The 23,611-nt window shown below is 42.9% G+C and overlaps 1 protein-coding gene across 1 annotated transcript in view; it reads right to left on the bottom strand.

The window, feature by feature from the left end:
- The window catches only part of LOC142143087 (fibrocystin-like), a 164,239-nt gene that overhangs the window by 29,140 nt on the left and 111,488 nt on the right, over positions 1-23,611 (bottom strand). Inside the window, exons 12-13 of the mRNA XM_075200802.1 lie at positions 8,764-8,893; positions 1,402-1,489 (exon numbers count right to left, since the gene is read on the bottom strand). Of these exons, the coding sequence (XP_075056903.1) occupies positions 1,402-1,489; positions 8,764-8,893 (218 nt within the window). The remainder of the gene's footprint in view (positions 1-1,401; positions 1,490-8,763; positions 8,894-23,611) is intronic.

The raw sequence follows: 23,611 nt of genomic DNA, 5'->3' as shown, positions 1-23,611 counted from the left end.
GAAGCTCTATCAGGGTCTATTGAGTATTATGGGCAGACTTGCAGTGATTAGAATGGTTTAAAAGCGAACTGACCCTCTCTCCCCCCCATTTGCTTATATGGAGTGTATATTTAATTAACAAAATCTCTGCTCGTTCTTCAATCATCATTATTGTTATGCTAATTGGGGCAAACATGGCAAATCAGGTGCATGAAATCACAGCACAAGAACACACACAGATTCACAATTTTCATATTCATGAATAAATTATAGAGTCACCCAGTGCATTCAACCAGTGAGCTTTTATTTATTTATTACTATTTACTGGCTGTGCTTGTATAAAGAATATAGCATTCATTGGCAGACCAATAGAAGATGCAGTGGTCCCAATGGTTCCAATAGTAATGGGATCCAGAGCTGCCATAGGCATGCCTGCGACCCCAGCTGTAGAGGTCATTTGCCTTCTTCACATCACTGCCAGAGCTGCTTCTTCGTTACATCATGATCTAAGTCTGTTTATTAGCTAGATGGGTCTGATTAATTCTGGAAATATTGAATAACATTTCTGGAATGGAAAGACTCCTCCATCTAAGACTGTGTGGTCCTATACTTCCACATTCTGCACTCCTGCTAAAATGTCTATAAAGTATCATAAGGAGACTTCAGACCGCACTGATGTTGTATTGGAATAGATACTGCACGGTCAAGTGAAAAATGTTCTCATAAAGAGACAAGAGGGCGGGAGGACAGCAAATAATGACTGAAGGATAAGTTAAGGCAGAAAACAAACATATGGGGAAGTTGAGGACAGCAAACAATGAGTAAGAGAATAGAGGAAAGGGACAGCAAAGTATGGCTGAGGGGCAGGAGATGACCACGGTGTAAAACAGACAAGGGGTGGGTCAAGAAATGGATGAAACAGTATAATAGACAAGAGGTGGGTCAAGAAATGGATGAAACAGTATAATAGACAAGAGGTGGGTCAAGAAATTGGCGAAACAGTATAATAGACAAGAGGTGGGCCAAGCAATGGGTGAATGAAAGACAAAGGGAGGTCATACAAGACATGATCAGAAATGAGTAAAGGGGGATATACAAAAGATGAGAGACACAAGATGGGGTCTTAACAAGCTATAGATAAGCGATGAACAGAGATGACAGGCAGCATGGAGGATGCCTTAGTTGATAAGGATTGGATTGTATGGTGTTTGTGAATGTGGTTGTTGGGGCAAATGAGCCATTAAGTACACCCCCAATAAGATTATTGGTAAAAATCAAAAGGTGGAACTTCTGCTGTGTAAATCCTACATTTTGCCCTCAAATAAAAGCAGGAAAAGTGCACCCAGCAAACATATACACAAAGAATACAACTTTATCTAATTGGTTTGGCCTTATAACACATGTGACATGTGACGTACATACCTTTTAGAGGAGCACTTGAAGAATCCTTGAGATAAACTGATAAATACCAGAGATTGGAGGAATGTCCTAAATTCTTTACCCGATTGCCCTAAAGATAGACAAAATGATGATTATAAAATTGAATAGAATCAATATACTGTATTATGAAACCAGGCAATTTTAACACAATCTTATCTTTTAAAGGTAAATAATCATTTTATATGTTTACCAGAATCTGTATATGTAGATATTCTGAACTTGACTAAGAAACAATGTCTGAGGTGTTTGATACTTTCATTATTTTTATAAATAAAGGTCATAGTCCCATATATACCATGTTATTTTTTTTCTTTCAAGTTTTAGTTTACGCAAGCTTAAAAAAAATAGAAACTTCTGTGCCAGGCTGTACACAGAGAATGTGTGTGTGTGTGTGTGTGTGTGTGTGTGTGTGTGTGTGTGTATTGGGGGAGGGGGAAGGGGAGATGAAATGAAAGTTGTAGATGAACCACCAGTGAAATTCTCTGTAGCACTGTCCACTTCTCCATCCCCCTCTCCTCCCACTTATGAATCGGTTTAGTCGTCATTTTTTCTTCAGTGTAAGTGAAACATCATATTTTGCTGTTAAGTAAATACAGTATAGTCTTTGTCAGTGGTGGAAGTGGGGGGTATACGGGGATATGTCATACCACTTCTCCTCAAGTTATTTTAGTTATACTTGCAAACTAATACAAACAGACTAAACAAAGTATAGCACCCAAACATAGAGGAACTTAAAAACAACATATATACCAGGGTATAATGCCCCCTAAAAGTCCAGTGTAAGTCTTTAATAAATATGATAAAACCATAACTTAAAATCAAATAAGGGATGTCTACACCAAATAAACAAATTACAAAACATATCAAACCATATCACAACACATTTAATAAATATTTACAGTTTCAAACAAAGAAGAAGCAGTTGAAGCTTGTAGACATATGCAAAACCATATTTGAAAAATTACTTATATCATAGAAAATCTATAGGGAGTGAAGAAAAGATAGCCAAAGATAGAGAAGTATACCGGGCTTTGACTCCATTACGGAGGCCTCAGACCCCGTCAGAGCCTGACCCATTTTGCATTGACCATTCGGCGCCTCTCTATATCCCTAATCTTCCATACCTCATATAGAATATCACCCGCTACTATTTCACAAGAGAGGACCTTTTGTCTGATGGAAACCTGACTTCTTGCGTTCTAAGGGAAATATCTAGCTACTAAACTAACTAAGAAAATAATGCTTATCTCAAAGCCCAGCCACCTACCCTTGAATGCTCCATAACCTACCCAACAAGGAGGGATCTCAAGAAGGAGACTACTAAGATGTAACTTCAAGAAAGTTGTTAAAAAGAATAGCACTTGGCTAACCATGCCCAGGCCACCTTCCTTCCTCGATCTCTAGGTCGCAGCAAGCTTGACTATGTTCAGCCTATTCCCCCAAAGTAAATGGAAGAAAACTGCATAAACCCTGGCCCATAAAGATTATGACAACAAACACACATAACTGTCATACAGAAACACCGGGATCAGGTAGGTCTTTACCGGGTCAACCATTTCCCTAGAGAAAATTTCCACCCTCTCAAGCTCTCCACTTTCCAGGAAGCTTTCCCCAGCTTTATTTCCCAATTTTACTTGGTGTAATCGCCAGGGCCAAATTGGATTCCAAAAATTTTGATTTTACTACTGGCCTGGAGAAGGTCGTCCAAAAGGTCGAAGTGACAATCTTCCGCCCTGATCCTGAAAACTTCACTCTTCTCTTGGTTCTCTTTCGAGCCACTGGCCTCAGAGTACCTGCGGACCAGAGATGATACCTCCTTTGCTTCCATAGGACTCGACAAGACAACAGTGACATCGTCCACATAGGCCACCCCCTTTAATGGACTCTCTGGACCCAGCTGCACACCTCCTATCGAGTCACCTTCTCTCCCTCGGATGAAAGGATATATTGCAAACACATACAGGAGGCGGCTCAGGGGACAACCCTGCCCTACTCCAGAGTCGACTACGAAGGACAGACCCACCCAACCATTAACAAGAGGAAAGCTTTTGGCCTGTTTGTAAATAGTGCGAAGCCAATCTACCATTTGCACTGGAAGACCATACCTCAGAAGCAGAGTCCATAGGCACTCATGGTTTACCCTATCAAAGGCCTTCGACTGATCTAAGGCTAAAAGATACTTTCTCCACTTCTCAGCATGACACCGCTCAATGGCCTCCTGGACACCAAGAACAGCACTAAAAGTGCTTTGGCTCTTCATGGTGCAGTGCTTCCAGGGGAAGAGCATTTCACTGGAAATCTGCAACAGTCTATTAAAAAGCACCATTGCCAAAATCTTTCTCTTGGTATTGCTAAGGACTATGGAGCGCCATTTCTTAATTTACGACTGATCCTTCCCTTTAGACAATAAAATTGGGACAGAAACCCTCAAGGAGGGAGACAGTAAACCTCTTTCCAGGCTCTCATTAAAAACCTCCACCAGGCGTGGAGCCAGAATGTCTCCAAATATTTTAAAGAATTCAGAGGTTAACCTATCCAGACCTGGAGATTTCTTAACAATCCATCTATGGCCATTCTGTCTTCATCCACCATTATTTCACTGCCGAAAGGTTCAAGTGAACTGCTCAGGTCCTCATGGCCAGGTATTTCTCTCAAGAACCGGTCCATCGTCTCACTGTCAAGTGAATTCTCTGACATGAGATCAGAGTAGAAGGAATGCCCAAGACCAAGGATGCCCTAAGAACACCCTCAGCATTGTACAAGCCCCTCACCTCCTTAGCATCTACTGCCTTTCTACTACTCTGGTAGGGGTTGTGTGAGTGGTATTTCCCTTAATCCCTCTCTAGAATCAAGGAAGCAAACCGCTGATACTGTACTTCCCTCATCTGAGCCTTCACCCGGGAGATTTCCCCACCATCTTCCTGTTCAGAGGTCAAGAAACCGAGTTTCCTTCTTAATGCCGAATAGGTATTTTCTTTTATCAAGTTTTTCCTGGCTAATAGGTCGCAGAAGAAACCCCGGGTCCTCTTTGTAAATACCTCCCACCACTCAGACCTACCCCAGCCCACCTCCAAAAGTGTCTCCTGGGATTCAAAGAAGTCCCTAAATGACTATGTTATCACCTCCTCCTCTAGGAGCTTAGAGTTCAAGTGTCAAAGGCCCCTACCTTTCTGAAGGGTTTCTGAGGCATGCAAGGATGCAAAGAGGCAAATGTGATCGGACAACTCAACCGGCTTCAGCTCCGGAGCAAAAGTCTTTGACCTTTCCTTAACAAAAGACCTACATATTCTAGACCTACAGCTACCTCTATAGTAAGTGAACCCCGTGTGCTCTGGGAAGTGATGAACGTGCACATCCACTAGACCAACCTGCCTTGTTATACTATTTAGAAAATGGGAGTCATAGCCCAGAGAAGTCCTTGAACATCCCCTGTATTTGGGCCTAATAACGGTGTTAAAATCCCCACCAAAGACTGCCAAGCTGAAAAAAGATATGGCTTTATCTCACTGAAAAGACATTTCCTTTTCCATTTTGATTGTGGACCGTAGATATTAATTGGTCTCCGGTCATTTCCTCTCAGATTGAGATCCAAAATCCTACATCTATCTACTTGTAACTCTATAACTCGCTGGACAGTTATCATGCCAGTAAAAAGGATACCAGCCCACGAATGGCTCGGCTGCAAGAGACCAGAAGGACGGGACCCGCCTCCATTCCCTCTTCACCTTATGACAGTCAGTCAGTCTCCCCAATCTGGTCTCCTGCAAAAATAAAAAATCAGCCTCAACAGTGCTAAAAAAATCAAAGGCCATGTAACAAGCCCGTTCGGACTGAATAGATACCACATTAATGGTGGCAAATCTAATAGGTTGGGAAGCAATCCTTCAGAGTTATAGAAGTAGAAGCCAAACTACTTCTTCTTTACTTGTTTGGGGGAGTCCTTGCTCGAAGATCCCCACCTTTTTACACTGGAAAATTACCACTATCAGAAAAAATAACCTCTTCATCATCAAAAATCACCCTCTCCGGCACAGCATGTTCAGCAGAGGGTAGGCTAACCTTAATAACTTCATCACACCCTTGAGTGGCAACTGTTTTAACAACCAAAGAAATATGGGGGAATGGAGAGTCAGAAGAGAGGGACAAAGGATCTGGAGGGGGCGTGATCAGGGTAGTGGAAACAGGGACAACTAGAGGATTTGCCTGGGCAGTGGGGGGTCGTGGGGGGAAGGATGGAAGGGAAAGGGATGAGAAGGGAAAAGCATCATTAACCTGAAAATCTGAGGATAACTCTTCCAAATACACTTGACCTGTACTGGGGCCTATCGGGGTCTTTAAAAAATCTCTCCCAGTTACTTCACCCAGGGACTCCCTATTGTTCCCTTTATCCTTGTTTTTTTTTATAAACTATTTTTGGTTCATAAAGGGCAGGGACCCTCCATTTCTTTTTCTGTTTAGCCACTTTAGGTTGGAAGACCAAGCTGCAATCATCGGTTTTAACTATCACACCCTCTACTTCTTCATCACTGGAAAAAGCAAGAAAAATTATAACCATAACCGGCTCTTCACCTTTTACCTTCTTCCCACTCTTCCTACCCTTCTTATTCCGAAACCTGAATTGTTCTTCCTCAACAGATTTTGAAGGACCTATTTCCACCACCCCTGGGTCAGACTGAACCACTATAGAGACAGGATCTGTGAGAGGTGGTAAAACAGACGGACCGGGGGTACTATCCACCGTCTCCATCTGCTCAGCCATCTGAGCCAACTCATTATCCGGATTATCATGGATTTTATGAAAAGCTCTAGGACAGCGAACGGATGGCTCAACGCGCCACACAAATTATACTTTATTGCTGAACATGATTTTTCCTCGTGTCCCAGACCCCCGCAATGCCCGCACTTAGTTGTCGGGCAATTCATGCTGAGGTGGCGGAAGTCACGGCAGCTGTGTCACATCCTCGGCTAGCCGGGGTTAAAGCATTGTATACGGTCTCTGCCTATGAAAGCCACAATGGGATGTGCCAGACGCCAGCCTCCGTGCATTACAGTTTGACCACGGCTGACAAACTGCCACCCCAGACATGTTTAATGGGGTCCTGGACTTTCTCCAGAGGTGTTATTATATCTGCATAGCGTCCTACCCAGAAGGCCAGATCTGTTACCGGCAAAGATTCATTACGAACCAATACAACCCTTTCCTAACGTGTTATTGGAATAGCTCTATAATTTATCCAAGGGGCTTTGTCTTTGAGTTTAGTCCATCTCAACCAGAAACTCTGCAAGCCTTGATAGAACATAAAGCTGATATAAAATTCTGGGGTATTTACTGGATGTATAAAAGCATAAAGATCAGTTGCTCTAAAACCAAACTGAGAGAAAATCATATCCAAAAATTCTGACCTATTTGGGGGGGTTCTTTCCTAATATACCTTAATTGTACAACATTTCTACGTTTGGCTGGTTGTCCAGCAGACAGAAACCGAGATTGAGGAACATTAGTTCTACTCCTAGAATTTCCAGCTACAGCACTCGCATCGGACATACTGTTTTGTACGGGAACCTCATTTACTGTATTATCCTCTTTCACTGAGGGTACTGCCAGGACTACATTTGTATTTAAAGGTACTGATTTCCCTTTACTCTGAACATCACCGTTCATGATACCTGAGCTACCAGCATCAGTAGGCAACGCAAGCATATTAGGCATTTTTACTGCTGCAGATTCTATAGCACACAATCTAGTCCTTGTTCTTTCAGCCACTTTCACGGACCAAAAATAGAATCAATAATCTTAGTCTGCAATGGAGGCAGAGTACTTTTATCTAAACCAGAGTCATTACCTGAAACAGCTTTTACGCATGCCGTGGGATCACAAACTTATACAGCACACATCAAAGACGGGTTTTCCCTGCACGCAGGGGTAGCTTCAACAGTTATCAAGTCTGAAATCCTGCTTACTCCGGGATCACCTGATTCACTGCACAACACTGGAATGTGTATCTGCTCCATGTCACCGCTCACAACATCCGACTGTGCCAGGACCACTACTTCCACTACCACCTTCACAACCGCCAACTGGGCATTACTACCAAACGGCTGCTGAGCAACAGACGGGACAGTGAAAGAGTACACCGATCCAGCCGCACATAGTACCGCCAGACCCGCTACTCACCCCGCCCCCCCTATCGGCCACTACCGATCCCATCATCAGCGATTCTCCTTCCTTACCCGGATTGTATCGTACAGAGGGTTGGACGCCATTTCAATGGCAGAAGGAGCAGGCAGCGGTACAGACCTTTCAGAGTAAATGTCCAATGGAATTTCCTGAGCCTGCAGACTTTCCTCTAGGGAGTCCATCTGGCAGATCTTCTCTGCTAGAGCTGATTCCAATGTCACAATTTTTTTTTATGAAATATCACCCGATCCGCACTGTAGGTACAATTTTGTTTTTACTTTTTTAGGCCTATCTGACAGAGCAGCTGAACCATTTCAGCTTCCAACTGACGGACTTGGTCTCTGACTGCTGCCTCCTCTGCCGCACTTCTCGCTGGGACCGATGGTTTTACTCCTTCCACAACCGACTCCAGGTAAGTGGCTGCAGCGTCTGATTTTGTTGTATCCTCAGTCATTACCTTCGGGGCTACGATGGATATCTTTGTTTCTTCATACCCAGGCTCTGAAATCTCAGGTTTCTTTATCTATATATTAACAGTAGGATGATCAACCGGATTGGTGGTAGTCAGACTAATGCCTGATAAGTCCAAAGATTCACAGTCATCATCAACACAACTTACAGGTAAAACACCAGTGCTTCTTGCTTATTCATATCCACAATCTCCTCTTGTTCTTGCTTCTCAGAAATTGGGCCCAGATCCGGCCCTAAAACTTGGGGAGTTTTATCTGTAAGAAATTTCCAAGTTTTAAACTTATCCAACTTCTTGCAGGAGATATTTTCTTTCACTGCAGACTGGATTTCTCTGCTATGCTGCTTATTCTTTGATAAAACTGCTGCATGATCTTCCTTTGCAGGATTCTGAACAGGGCCAGAGCTAGGCCCTGGAGCCTGGGGACTCTCCTCCAACTCTTCCCCCAGGGCTTCTTTATTGGTTTTTAGGCCTGAGCTAGGCCTAGGAGACTGGCGCCTCTCCTCCACCTCCTCCCCAGGATCCAGAATTGTTCCCTGGGCGCTATCCTAGAGAAAAGCGCCGCTACTTCTAAATTTCAACTTTGACCAGTGGTCTTTGTGAAATAATTATTAAAATCCCATGGACACAGCAAATAGATATATACTGTAATTCAGATAGGACTATGGAGAATAAGCAAACAACAACAGAATGGTACCTTTATGTCCAAGAATGCAACTTTAGGCTGTGTTGGAAGTGGCCGTCCAGCCAACCCCCCCACCGGTTGCACTTCAATGTAGATGCTATGAGGTCTCACATACACAGCGCTGCGACTTCCCGAAACGGTGCTATTTATAGAAAAAGATGGAATATTATGTTAAAAACTGAAAGCAACACTTCCTTCCACAGCTGGCTGAATAGTGTAGATACGGCTACTGTACACCAGCATTACTAAGTAATTTATAACTGTGATATACAGGGAAAGGTGTAAATAGGGGAAACATGTACTTCAATCTGCAAGTATATTCATTTATATAGGCAGTAATTGGATTTGACATTCTCTGAGGCCTAACTTACTGACTTTAGAATTGGTAGTTGTCAGGTCAAGTTCACCTGCACAGGAATTGATTGGACAAATTCCTATTTTCACGCAGTACCATCCAATATACAATACATATTGTGTTAATATTCATTCTTGGATGTTTTTCATTAGTCTTTATTAGAGATGGTCACTGACCCCCGTGTTTTGGTTTTGGATTCGGTTTTGGATCTGGATTACCGTCGTGTTTTGGTTTTGGTTTTGGTTTTGCAAAACCGCCATTGCGTGTTTTGGTTTTGGTTTTGGTTTTGTTTGGTTTTGTTTTGCTATTTTTTGGGAAAATCCATGTTTTTGGGCCTAAATTAACCCAATTTAGTGCTCCAACTGTTTTAGAGACAAGTAATCTAATTGTTGAGGTAATAAATCATCCAAAAAAACAGTTTAATTCTTCGTTGGTAGGCCTATTCTACACACAAAACAGATTGTCTTCCTCTCCATCTATGCATATTGGCAATGCAGCCATCGTCTTTGAATGTATATTACACCCTACACTTATAGTTAAATATGTAAAGAAATGGAAAAAGCCAGTTTGCTTTCTGTCTCTCAAGGCCCCCCTCCACTTGTATAAAATAGCAAAAAATTCAGCCATTATAGACTGTACAATATTAATTGACATGGAGAAAGCCAGTTTGGTTTCTGTCTCTCTAGGCCCCCCTCCACTTGTATAAAATACTAAAAAATTCAGCCATTATAGACTGTACAATATTAATTGACATGGAGAAAGACAGTTTGGGGTCACTCTGTCTCTCTAGGCCCCCCTCCACTTGTATAAAATACCAAAAAATTCAGCCATTATAGACTGTACAATATTAATTGACATGGAGAAAGCCAGTTTGGTTTCTGTCTCTCTAGCCCCCCCTCCACTTGTATAAAATACTAAAAAATTCAGCCATTATAGACTGTACAATATTAATTGACATGGAGAAAGACAGTTTGGGGTCACTCTGTCTCTCTAGGCCCCCCTCCACTTGTATAAAATACCAAAAAATTCAGCCATTATAGACTGTACAATATTAATTGACATGGAGAAAGCCAGTTTGGTTTCTGTCTCTCTAGGCCCCCCTCCACTTGTATAAAATACTAAAAAATTCAGCCATTATAGACTGTACAATATTAATTGACATGGAGAAAGACAGTTTGGGGTCACTCTGTCTCTCTAGGCCCCCCTCCACTTGTATAAAATACCAAAAAATTCAGCCATTATAGACTGTACAATATTAATTGACATGGAGAAAGCCAGTTTGGTTTCTGTCTCTCTAGGCCCCCCTCCACTTGTATAAAATACTAAAAAATTCAGCCATTATAGACTGTACAATATTAATTGACATGGAGAAAGACAGTTTGGGGTCACTCTGTCTCTCTAGGCCCCCCTCCACTTGTATAAAATACCAAAAAATTCAGCCATTATAGACTGTACAATATTAATTGACATGGAGAAAGCCAGTTTGGTTTCTGTCTCTCTAGGCCCCCCTCCACTTGTATAAAATACTAAAAAATTCAGCCATTATAGACTGTACAATATTATGAAAAATGGACAAAGCCAGTTTAGGGTCACTCTGTCTATGACACCCTACCCTTAAGGATAAATTGCCCTAACAGCAGCCTTTCAAGATGGTATGTGATATGGAAATGCCACAAGTCCCTTTCCTCTTTGGGGGTAGATTGCACCCTACACTTACATAGAAAGTTTTAAAAAGATGTTATCGGCATCATCTTCAGCTTCATCCTCACCCTCATCAGTGTGTACGTCATCATCACAGACTATCAATTCATCGCCGCTTGAATCCGCCATTAGAGAACAGTCAGTGCTTGGATGTCTTGGATGGTGAAGGCCTTCCTCGTGGAAGATGTAGTTCATTTTTATAAACATCATTTTCTCCACATTTTTGGGAAGTAACCTTCTACGGCGATCACTGACTAAGTTCCCTGCTGTGCTGAACACTCGTTCAGAGTACACACTGGAGGGTGGGCAGCTTAGGTATTGCAAAGCAAGTTTGTACATGGGTTTCCAAATGGCTTGCTTTTCTTCCCAGTAAGGAAAGGGACTGTCTGACATTTCCATATCAACTACCTCTTGAAAGTAATCCTCCACCATCCTTTGCATGTTTATACTCATATTGGATGGACTTATGGGCAAAGTGACACTTTTTTTTGAAAAATCCTTCAAACCAGCCCAGATGTTAAATTGTTCTCGTCTGCCCCCTGTGTCTTCCCTGCTTCTTTTTTGGAAATTTAATTTTTTACGAGCAACAGCTTGAGAAAGTGAAGGAGGACACGTCGTCAAGCCGAGGCCCAGTTCAGCGGCCAACTTGCTGAGCAATAGCTCCTTGCAAAAGTTCACATCTCGCTCATTTACAAGTAAAGACTCAATGTAGGTTTTAAACCTTGGATCAAGCACAGTGGCCAAAACGTACTGATCCGAGTTCAAGATCTTAATAACTCGAGGATCATTGTGAAGCGAATTAAGTACTTGATCGACAAGGCCAACATACTTTGCTGAATTGCTTGCTTTCAGCTCCTCCTTCATTTTCTCAAGCTGCTTTTCCAATAGTCTAATTAAAGGAATGACTTGGCTCAAACTAGCAGAGTCTGCACTGACCTCACATGTCACAACTTCAAATGGTTTCAGCACCTTGCACAGCACTGAAAGGATTCCCCACTGTGCAAGAGTGAAATACATCCCCCCTCCTTTCCCAATGTCATGACTTGTGCAATATGCTTGGATGGCTTTGCGCTGTTCCTCCATCCTCTGAAGCATGTACAGGGTGGAATTCCACCGAGTTACCACCTCTTGCTTAAGTTGGTGGCAGGGCAAGTTAAACTGCTCTTGGAGCTGCTGTAATCTCCTACATGCTGTGGCTGAATGCCTGAAATGGCCTGAAATTTTACGGGCCACCGAAAGCATCTCCTGCACCTCACGGTTATTTCGTAGGAAGCTCTGCACCACCAAGTTGATGGTGTGAGCAAAACAGGGAATATGTTGGAAATCACCCAGCTGTAATGCTCGCACTATATTGTTGGCGTTATCTGAAATGACATACCCTGGGGAGAGTCCGAGTGGTATAAGCCATGCATCAATCACATCTCTCAGTTTGCGTAACAAATTGTCAGCCGTATGCCTGTTAGTGAAGCCGGTGATACAAAGAGTGGCCTGCCTGTGACAAATGTTACGTAGTGGTGTACATGCTGCTGCTGTTCCTGCTGGTGAAGGTGAATGACCAACCCAGTGGGCTGTCACAGTCATATAGTCTTTGGTTTGGCCACTTCCACTTGTCCACATATCTGTGGTTAAGTGAACAGTGGGCAGAATGGCATTTTTCAGCGCAATCTCTACATTTTTACACACTTTTTGGTATAGTTGTGGAATAGCTTTACGGGAGAAATGGTGTCGCGATGGAATTCTGTAACGCGGACACAAAACCTCAATTAACTGTGAAAAACCAGCTGCGTTTATTGTGGAGATTGGACGCAGATCTAACACTAACATTGCAGCCATGGCGTCTGTGATTCGCTTGGCGACTGGGTGACTGCTGTCATATTTGCTTCCCCTCGCAAATGATTGTTTCACAGTTAATTGCTGAAATGTAGGACTGCTCATTTTATTCACCTGCCTCTGGGATGACGATTCACCCCCAGCAGCAGCAACAGCAGCAGCAGGACTAACGCTTTCTTCAGAGGAATCAATAATAGTGCCGGAGTCATCCAGCCTTAAGTGGGATGCCGGGCTAACTCCGAGCGCTACTGAGGATATTGATGAGGATGGTGTGGTGGGTGTATTTTGTAGCCGTCGGTATGTCGGTGAGCGGAGGGTCTTAGCTGATGAGGGAGTGCTTGTATTCTTTTGGGAAGAACTTTCAGCTTTTCCCAACACTTTGCCATGAACTCTCGTTAAATGGCGTAACATAGACGAGGTTCCAAGATGGTTAAGGTCCCTCCCTCGACTGACTGTGGCTTCACATACACTACAAATGGCTATACAATTGTTGTCTGGATTTGGGTAGAAATAATTCCACACATAAGAAGTGGATTTTTTTGTTTTATGCCCAGGCATGACAATGGCCTTTTTCTTGTCACGTGCCAGAACTGCTGCCACTGGTGCAGGACTTACACAAACAACCTCATCCTCATCAACATCCTCATTAGCGCCCTCGTCGCCTACACAAATCTCCCCCTCATCCTCTTCTAATTCCAAAGTGGCATCCTCAATTTGGGTATCACCGGCTACACTCGGGCTATTAAGGCACACATCAGCAGAATGCTCACGATTAGACATCCCACTGTTGGATGGACTCTCCACAGGGATTGTTGTCATTTGTGAATCAGAGCAAATATTCTCCTGTAATGCCTCACTGGTATCTTGCAGCTCAGCTTTGACGCGTAACAGTAGTTGTGCACCAATTGTAGCCTGGGTAACTTTTTGGGATCTGCCACTAATAGCCAAAGGTGAAGGCCTCATTCTCTCTTTGCCACTGCGTGTGTAGAATGGCATGCTTGCAATTTTTTTTTTATCGTCACTTAACTTTTGCTCAGTTACACTTCTTTTTCGCTTCAATACAGTAAATTTTTTTTTGGTTTTTGTTTTTTGCACTAATTTGAAAACACTCTGTTGTTTGACATCGCCTTGGCCAGATGACGTACTGGGAACACTAACATCAGGACTGGTGACAGAACCTGGTTGCTCATTTAGATCATATGTGGACTGCTTTGAATCCATTCTGAGCGCAAACCACTGAGGAGTGCTAAAAATTATTGAGTAGATACTGCTGACAGATATGACTTTTGACAGCCAGAAATATTAATGCACAATTAGGGAGGACACCCCAAAAACACTGAGGAGTGCTAAAAATTATTGAGTAGATACTGCTGACAGATATGACTTTTGACAGCCAGAAATATTAATGCACAATTAGGGAGGACACCCCAAAAACACTGAGGAGTGCTACAAATTATTGAGTAGATACTGCTGACAGATATGACTTTTGACAGCCAGAAATATTAATGCACAATTAGGGAGGACACCCCAAAAACACTGAGGAGTGCTACAAATTATTGAGTAGATACTGCTGACAGATATGACTTTTGACAGCCAGAAATATTAATGCACAATTAGGGAGGACACCCCAAAAACACTGAGGAGTGCTAAAAATTATTGAGTAGATACTGCTGACAGATATGACTTTTGACAGCCAGAAATATTAATGCACAATTAGGGAGGACACCCCAAAAACACTGAGGAGTGCTACAAATTATTGAGTAGATACTGCTGACAGATATGACTTTTGACAGCCAGAAATATTAATGCACAATTAGGGAGGACACCCCAAAAACACTGAGGAGTGCTAAAAATTATTGAGTAGATACTGCTGACAGATATGACTTTTGACAGCCAGAAATATTAATGCACAATTAGGGAGGACACCCCAAAAACACTGAGGAGTGCTACAAATTATTGAGTAGATACTGCTGACAGATATGACTTTTGACAGCCAGAAATATTAATGCACAATTAGGGAGGACACCCCAAAAACACTGAGGAGTGCTAAAAATTATTGAGTAGATACTGCTGACAGATATGACTTTTGACAGCCAGAAATATTAATGCACAATTAGGGAGGACACCCCAAAAACACTGAGGAGTGCTACAAATTATTGAGTAGATACTGCTGACAGATATGACTTTTGACAGCCAGAAATATTAATGCACAATTAGGGAGGACACCCCAAAAACACTGAGGAGTGCTAAAAATTATTGAGTAGATACTGCTGACAGATATGACTTTTGACAGCCAGAAATATTAATGCACAATTAGGGAGGACACCCCAAAAACACTCAGGAGTGCTAAAAATTATTGAGTAGATACTGCTGACAGATATGACTTTTGACAGCCAGAAATATTAATGCACAATTAGGGAGGACACCCCAAAAACACTGAGGAGTGCTACAAATTATTGAGTAGATACTGCTGACAGATATGACTTTTGACAGCCAGAAATATTAATGCACAATTAGGGAGGACACCCCAAAAACACTGAGGAGTGCTAAAAATTATTGAGTAGATACTGCTGACAGATATGACTTTTGACAGCCAGAAATATTAATGCACAATTAGGGAGGACACCCCAAAAACACTGAGGTGTGCTACAAATTATTTAGTAGATACTGCTGACAGATATGACTTTTGACAGCCAGAAATATTAATGCACAATTATGGGGGACACCCCAAAAGCGCTGGGGAGTGCCAAATATGAAGAAAAAATAATAAACCTCTATCCTCCTCTCTGCACTAGCGATTTTGGTTAGAGCAATTGCAAGAACAATATGGTATTCTCTGTCCCTGCTCTAATTAGCCTATGACTACACCCTGCTCTCTCCCTCTGTCAAATGGCGATGGATTGCTGTGGAGGCGTGTATTTATAAAGTTGAAGTATCGCGAGAACCGAGTCCCGAGATCCGACGACGTCACAATGACGTTCGGCCTCGATTTGGATTCGGAATGGGCGGGAGAGTACCGAGCTGCTCAGCTCGGTACTCGGATACCCAAAGTTCGGGTGGGTTCGGTTCTCGGAGAACCGGACCCGCCCATCTCTAGTCTTTATGCTATTTGAGACTTTTATCTACTTTTAATTGCTTTAGTGATTATTAAATTGCTTATCTGTATTTTTTATTCAGTCATGTCTTTATGAGATTTATGTATTTGATTGATATTATATCAATTGATACACATTCTGGGTTGAGTTTCTCCCTGCGCTGTTTCCATCTTTGTGTTTATTTCCATTATCTTGGGGGTGTCAGAAACACCCCTTTACAGCTACGGGCAGTTGCTCATCTCCATAGTGTGAGAATAATTTCAGCGGCAGAATTTTTTTAGTGCAAAATCCCGTGCCTCCCAGCAATAACAGGGGTAATTATTGGTCTTACTCTTGCCCACCCAGCCACACCTCTATTTATTGGGATCGCTACCACGTATTGCTAGGTCATTCCCTTTTTGACTGCAAAAATATGGGCTGTCCTTCAAATATCAGGAATGTTGGTGGAGGAATATGGCTGCAAAGGCAGCATCCTATTCAGTAGCCTATGGGCTTCAACAAAATGGTGCAGCTATAGAAAGCATAAAACTGGAGATTATTCCCAGAATAAGACCAGTATTCTGGCAGCTTGCTGTGTTAATTGTTTCCTAATGTCGCTACTACTGCAAATCAATTTATTTGTCAGAATAGACTGGTTCCCAGAGGTGCAAAGTTCCGACTATACAGTCTTGAAGTTCTGCTTTTGTTTCGCCATTCCACATTGTACTGGTAAGTTTGCAGTCATGGAATTTATATGCTATTTATAGAGTTAGGGCGCCGATGTACAGTAAATCCTGTTGTGTGGTTTGGTATGGTAATCGGAACACTTTAATCCGAATTCTGTCAATGAAATGTACAACATTTTTGAATATTCAGTTGAATAGTTTCGAAAATGTTCTACATTTGTCTAACTTGCAAGATCGGTTTATTATTGATCAGCTATTTTAGGTCTAGTGGCTTTTTAACAGTAGAAAGCTACTTGAATGATTAAGTTACATGTGTTTGCATTCAGTTATTTAAAGGGGTTCTTAATCTTCAGCTGACTTTAAATGTTGGGGCTTGTGTACACCACCATGCAACTTTTATTACATTTAGGGCTAGATTTACTAAAATGCGGGTTTAAAAAAGTGGAGATGTTGCCTATAGCAACCAATCAGATTCTAGCTTTCATTTATTTAGTACCTTCTACAAAATGATAGCTAGGATCTGATTGGTTGCTATAGGCAACATCCCCACTTTTTCAAACCCGCAGCTTAGTAAATCTAGCCCATTATTTGTTTTCCAGGATAGTACATGATGGTTCTATTTATCATAGGTAGAAGAGTCTATCTTCTAGTTCTAGTAACAATCTTTTCCTTCTCTTTTTTTTTTACAAAAATGTCAAGCTGTCAATTTGTAGAATGTATTAAATTAATGAAAGCTAGAATCTGATTGGTTGCTATAGGCAACATCCCCACTTTTTCAAACCCACAGTTTAGTAAATATACCCCTTAGTGTTTTACCTTTCTGTTTATCTTTTTTAATTATAAATCAATTGTGATGAAACAAGGTATTAATATCACATTAACCAGTCTGCACCTTGTTTCTTACAAAGGGCTTGATTTTGAGTTAGACGCAAAGCAAAGAAAAGAGCAACTTTGCACTTGGACAAACCATGTTACAGTGCAGGGGATACTTGATAGCTTTTTTTTTTTACACTGAAATTAAATTTGATCTATGACATGCCATATCCCAACTATAAATCTGTCCTCACATTTTAAATTTACCTTCCCCTCTAATGCAACATGGTTTTGCCAAGGTGCGATTTTGCTCCTCTCCTATGCTTTGCTCTTAACTCAATATCAGGCCCAAAGTGTGGACTATAAGAACACTCTTTTTTCTAGCCCTCTGTTTTCCCAATATTTGCCAATCATAGTTAAAGTTATATATATTGTATTTTTAAGTGGTGAAATGTTAGACAGCATGGCTTTCTTATTTTGTGAACATATGCAGACTAGTCCATTGTTTCAGCCAAGGCAAACGGATTATTGTTCACCATTCCTGTATGAATGTACATCACACCAGGGGGTCTTGTGTGTTAAGATATGGAAAAGGTCCACAGATAGAGCTCTATGTTTAATTACAGAGGACTGCATTGTGCATTCAAATGTGATGTCCCAGGATTGTGATCTCTCTATGGCCAGTGGCAGATCCAGGGGGGGGGGGGGGGGGGGGGCGATCGGGGCGATCGCACCCCCCCTAGCAGGGGCTTGCTGCCGGCGGCTGCACACTATGTGCAGATCCGTTCAGCAGAGAGAGTTAGGGAGAGAGTCCTGCCCAACTGCTCTGATTGACACAATCAGAGCAGCCGGGCAGGACTCTCTCCCTAACTCTCTCTGCTGAACGGATCTGCACATAGTGTGCAGCCGTCAGCAGCCTTAGGTGTCAAAAAGGGGGCGGGGCTAAATCGCCGTACCTAAATCGCCCCCGGTACAATTTAGTCTATGGCTACTCTGTGAAACCATAGAACAATATCTGTCCCTAATTGTATCAAGAGCAAATCATCTGTTATCTGTGAAAAAGGTAAACACAGAAAAGGTCCAATCAGGCAGGTCCTGGAACGCCAAGGAAGGTCATTTCTGCCTTTAAAAGACAGCTCCCCACAACAGCAAATGGGCATTCACTACCCAGTGATAGTTGAAGTCAGGCTGGCGTTGAGATCAAGGTCTCTGCGGGAGACAGAGAAGGGACAATAGGTCCTTGAAGTACTGCCTTTGTCCTGATCTACCTCTCCAAGTCTTGGGGAGCTTTGTGTCTGCCTAAAGCGGAGTGACAATAACCCAGGGCCGCTGCCTTGCTGGTAGCCTTAAAGGAGAGAGGGTCTGAGTTTCAGGAGAAGCTTCGATAGAAACCACCCCCTGAGAGTAGCTAGTATACTGGTGAGGTGGTTTTTATTATACCCTGTATGTTGTATGTGCCAGATTGCAGTGCTACATCTTGCTGGTTATTATTTAAATATTATTATTGCTGTTTTTATGCAGCAACTTCAAGAACTAAAAATTAAGCACTATAAACAGCTTGTGTTGACCAGGAATCGAATCCGGGCCAACTGCTTGGAAGGCAGCAATGCTCACCACTATACCACCAACACTTTTGTGTGTTTTTATTGTTTAAAAATCAATTACAAAATATACATAGGAATCATAAAGCAGAATTTAAGTAATGAATTGAAAAGAATTTCCTGAATGAAAGAGGCTTATCTGTGCATAAGTTCAATGTTCATGGTCCACTTTTTACACAAAGGTTTCAAAGAATTGCTACCATTTTGTTAAATAAACCTATTTATATTATTTCGGATATTTGCCTGGGTGATTTTTGAAAGAACCCACCAGGACGTATGGTCCTCACAATTATTTATACCATTGAATTGTTTATTTTCAGATACGGCACAGTTCTAAACAAGAAAATATTGTATCCAGAGACCAGTTCTGAGTCGTATCCCAGACACAAAGACATGATGGGAAAGCACAGAGCAAGCTCAAAATAATATATTTAGTAGAATGTGCAGGAGGCGAGACGAACACAATATAGTAATCTGAATCATTTTATAATCTTACATTCTGTGAAAGAGTGGAGACGGGTACACTGAAATGTCACAATGTGTTATGCCGCTGGCTGGCAGGGCATGCAGGAATTTGTAGTTCCACAGCAGCTGCTGTTGCCTTAGCCTGTGGTAGAATTATTTAGTAAGTTAGTAATTCTACTATAATAGTGCAGTAATAAGGACTTAGGGGTCGGGGGATGTTTTCTTAGATGTTGGTTGCTGAAAAGAGATGTGTGTATTACCCTAGCAGGTTCTCTTTCCCCATCAAGTCAGCAATATGACCGACTTCTCCGTTCCCTGCCTGGTTCCTTAATGACATCACTACCCAGGTGGTGCCAGGAATGTGCCATTCAGAGCCAGACGTACCTACGGAGCACCCAGGGAGAGAGGCTATTAGACTACAGCTACACAACACCCTGTTGTTTCTTATGCCTTGCATAGACATTACATGCTCTATTTAAATACTCCTCATTTTACTCCTTACAAGCTGCATTGTGAGAAAGAGAGTCTCTCTTCCTAAATCCCCTCTACACAGCTATCCAGGTTAATGCTCCATTGTTTAGAAAGGCTGGCAGGATTAATAAAACAAAACCACCCAAAACTTGCAACGCATAGAGATAAAATAATTTGGTAGAACAAAGAAGCATGTGATATATTAACTATGTGATATATAGTGCACATATACAGTATAGTGTATATTAAACGGAGACAGAGGTGTATATACACTGATCAGCCACATTAAAACCACCAACATCGTTACACTGGCACCTGCCAAGGGGTGGGATATATTAGGCTGCAAGTGAACAGTCAGTTCTTGAAGTTGATGTGTTGAAAGCAGGAAAAATGCACAAGCGTAAGGATCGGAGTCACTTTGACAAGGGCCAAATTGTGATGGTTAGACGACTGGATCGGAGCATCTCCAAAATGACAGGTCTTGTGTGGTGTCCCCGGCATGCAGTGGTTAGCACAAACCAAAAGTTCTCCAGGGAAGGACAACCGGTGAACCGGCAACAGGATCATGGGCGTCCAAGGCTCAATGATGCTTGTAGGGAGCGAAGGCTAACCTGTATGGTCAAATCCCACAGAAGGGCTACTGTATCACAAATTGCTGAAAAATGTAATGCTAGCTATAATATGATAGAAAGGTGTCATAACACACAGTGCATCGCAGCTTGCTGCTCATGGGGCTGTGTAGCTGCAGACCAGTCAAGAGTACCCATGCTGACCCCTGTCCACCGCCAAAAGTGCCTACAACAGGCACGTTAGCGCCAGATCTGGACTTTGGAGCAATGAAAGAAAGTGGCCTGGTCTGATGAATCACGTGTTCTTTTACATCGTGTGGACGGTCAGGTGCGTGTGCATCATTTACCTGGGGAAAAGATGGCACCAGGATGCACTATGGGAAAAGGCAAGGCGGTGGAGGCAGTGTGATCCACTGAGCTATGTTCTGCTGGGAAACCTTGGGTCTTGGCATTTATGTGGATGTTACTTTGACTATCATTTGGCAATGATATTCCCTGATGGCAGTGGCTTCTTTCAGCAGGATAATGCCCCCTGCCACACTGCAAAAATTGTTTAGGACTGGTTTGAGGAACATGACATAGAGATCAAGGTGTTGACTTGGCCTCCAAATTCCCCAGATCTCAATCTGATCGAGCATCTGTGGGATGTGATGGAAAAACAAGTCCGGAGGCCCCAGATATCACAGGACAACTCCAGAGGTCTTGTGGAATCCATGCCTCGACGGGTCAGAGCTGTGTTGGCGGCATGAGGGGACCAACACAATATTAGGCGGGTGGTTTTAATGTTGTGACTGATCGGTGTATACTATAACTGGTCAGGATGTTGTGCACTATTTATGCTTATACATATTCTTTATCATTTGAGCACAGTAATACATCAGATGCTGATTATGTGGAGCGGGATAGTAAAAAATTAGCTAAAGAGATGGAGGGGGTTACTGATCTTCCCTTCTTTTGTGGAGGGGCACACGGGCACTTTCACTTCAGAAAAGCACTTTATTTTCCAGCTCTGAACTGGCGTACATTGTTACTCGTCCTTTAATGGGACATATTTTGCATTTGGCTGCGTATTTTGCCCAGTTTTTTAAAAAATGTTTCAAATGCACAACATAGGGTGAACACAGTATGGGCGTGTTCAAGCAAATGTGGGTGAAGCAGACCACCAAGGAGACCCATATATGACTGTCAGGAGCCATGTCTGTTGCCCCTGCTAGAGGTTAGGTGCAAATACAGACTGATAGTGACAACAGTCGGTAGCGCTATCCAGCCCCATCTGATTGGCTGATTGCATTTTCCCCTCTGATGCTGATAGGTACTTTCTGCATTGATCCTGCATATATTATAGCCTTTTGTGGGCGCAATTTAAAATATTTTTTGCAACTATCATTCGTAAGCAAGGAATATTACATGTGATGTATTATAGCAAGCCTTTTAGAAAATGTGTTTTTTGCTATCAAAACAAGTGTTAACTGTTTCTTATTTTTATGCCCTGGTTATGTGTATGTGGGCGTATGTATGCCTGATATAAACCTGGGGTACATGCTACAGGTGCAGGGCTGAATGAATATGGGCGTAAATACAATGTTTTTATTAGCATCATTTTCGATTAAATTACATGTTTCCATGACGACCAGTGTGCATGGGCATTCCATACCTCCCAACTTGCCAGCGGGGGAGGGGGCGTGGCCATGACATGATGAGGGCGTTGCCATTTCATGATGGGGGCGTGACTGTCACAAGGAAGATATCGGCACCTGCAAGTATTGGCACAGGTATGCTAGGAGGCGCGGAGTCTAACACGCCGACGGTTTTCACCAGGGACCCCCGCAAGGAAGTTTGGACTTCGCGGCGAACGACGTGCAGGTTGCAGCCCTCCCAGGTGGCTACCTGCGAGGTGGCGGAGATATTCGTGGTCGTACAGGCTGGAGTCAGGAACCGAGCGGGCAGATAAGGTACAAAATCAGGAAGCGAAGAATAGTCAACAGGCCGAGGTCAAACCGGAGAGAATGATGCAGGACAACAGGAGAATCCAAGAACGAGATCAAGGAGAGCCGGGTCAGTAACAGGAAATCAATCTGGGTATATATATATATGTAATATATATGAGGAACAAACGCTGGAGGCTAGATGAACTAGTTGCTCTGGCACCCTAGTGGTGTCAGAGCAGGCCATTTATAGTATGCAGTAACTCCTCATTGGTGGGCAGTGGCTCGACGGAAGTCCTGAATGCGCGTCCCGTTGCTATGGTGATGGGCGCGCATGCGCCCTGTGCCGCCGGAAGGAGCGTCCCCGTTGCCTAGAACGGGGCGCTCCGTGGAGATCAGACGTCCGTCCCCGACTAGCAAGGAGGCGCGGGGACGGCGTCTGATAGTACCCCCCTCTTCACAATTGGGGGAAACATTAAGTAATAACCGCCGCTTAAGAAAGGCGGCTAACAATCGTGGAGCATGCAAGTCCTCTTTAAAAACCCAAGACCTCTCCTCCGGTCCGAAGCCCCTCCAGACTTGACTAACCTCATATTCATCCCCCGTAGTGGTTGGAATTGCTCGAGGAACAGAGGTGGCATGAGAGAATTTGTTGAGGACCAGAGGTTTAAGGAGCGAGATATGGAAGGTGTTATGGATCTTCAAAGCAGGAGGGATTTGGAGTCTAAAAGTAACTGGATTAATTACTTGAATCACTGGAAAAGGGGCAATGAAGCGAGGTGCCAGTTTCATGGAGTGGTCCCGTAGTCTAAGATTCCGAATGGACAACCACACCTTGTCCCCAACCTGGAGGACCTGCACAAGTCTCCTATGGTGATCAGCAGAAGACTTATAATGACGTCCGGACTTTTGGAGGTTCTGCTTCGTGGAAGCCCATAGTTTAGCCACATCTTGAGTCATGGCATGGGCGTCAGGAACCGTGGGAGGTGGGGAAGAAAATGTGGGAAGAATAGGATGGGTAACATACACAGTGAAGAAGGGAGAATATCCAGAAGAAGAATGGCTATGATTGTTGTGGGCAAATTCAGCCCAAGGCAGCAGAAGACTCCAATTGGACTGATTGTGAGATGAGAAGCAGCGGAGAAATAATTCCAAGTCCTGATTTACCCGTTCTATCTGCCCGTTGGTTTGTGGGTGATAACCAGAGGAAAATTTAAGGGCAATGCCTAAATCCTTGCAAAAGGCCCTCCAAAAGCGAGAAATGAACTGAACACCACGGTCAGAGATTATCTCCTGAGGACAACCGCGGAGGCGAAAGATCTCTTTGATAAAAACTTGTGCCAATTTGGAGGCAGACGGAAGACCTTTTA

This window comes from Mixophyes fleayi, chromosome 3, assembly GCF_038048845.1.
Source record: "Mixophyes fleayi isolate aMixFle1 chromosome 3, aMixFle1.hap1, whole genome shotgun sequence".
NCBI lineage: Eukaryota > Metazoa > Chordata > Amphibia > Anura > Limnodynastidae > Mixophyes > Mixophyes fleayi.
The sequence above is the reverse complement of the archived record's forward strand: the minus strand, read 5'-3'. Positions and strand labels throughout refer to the sequence as shown.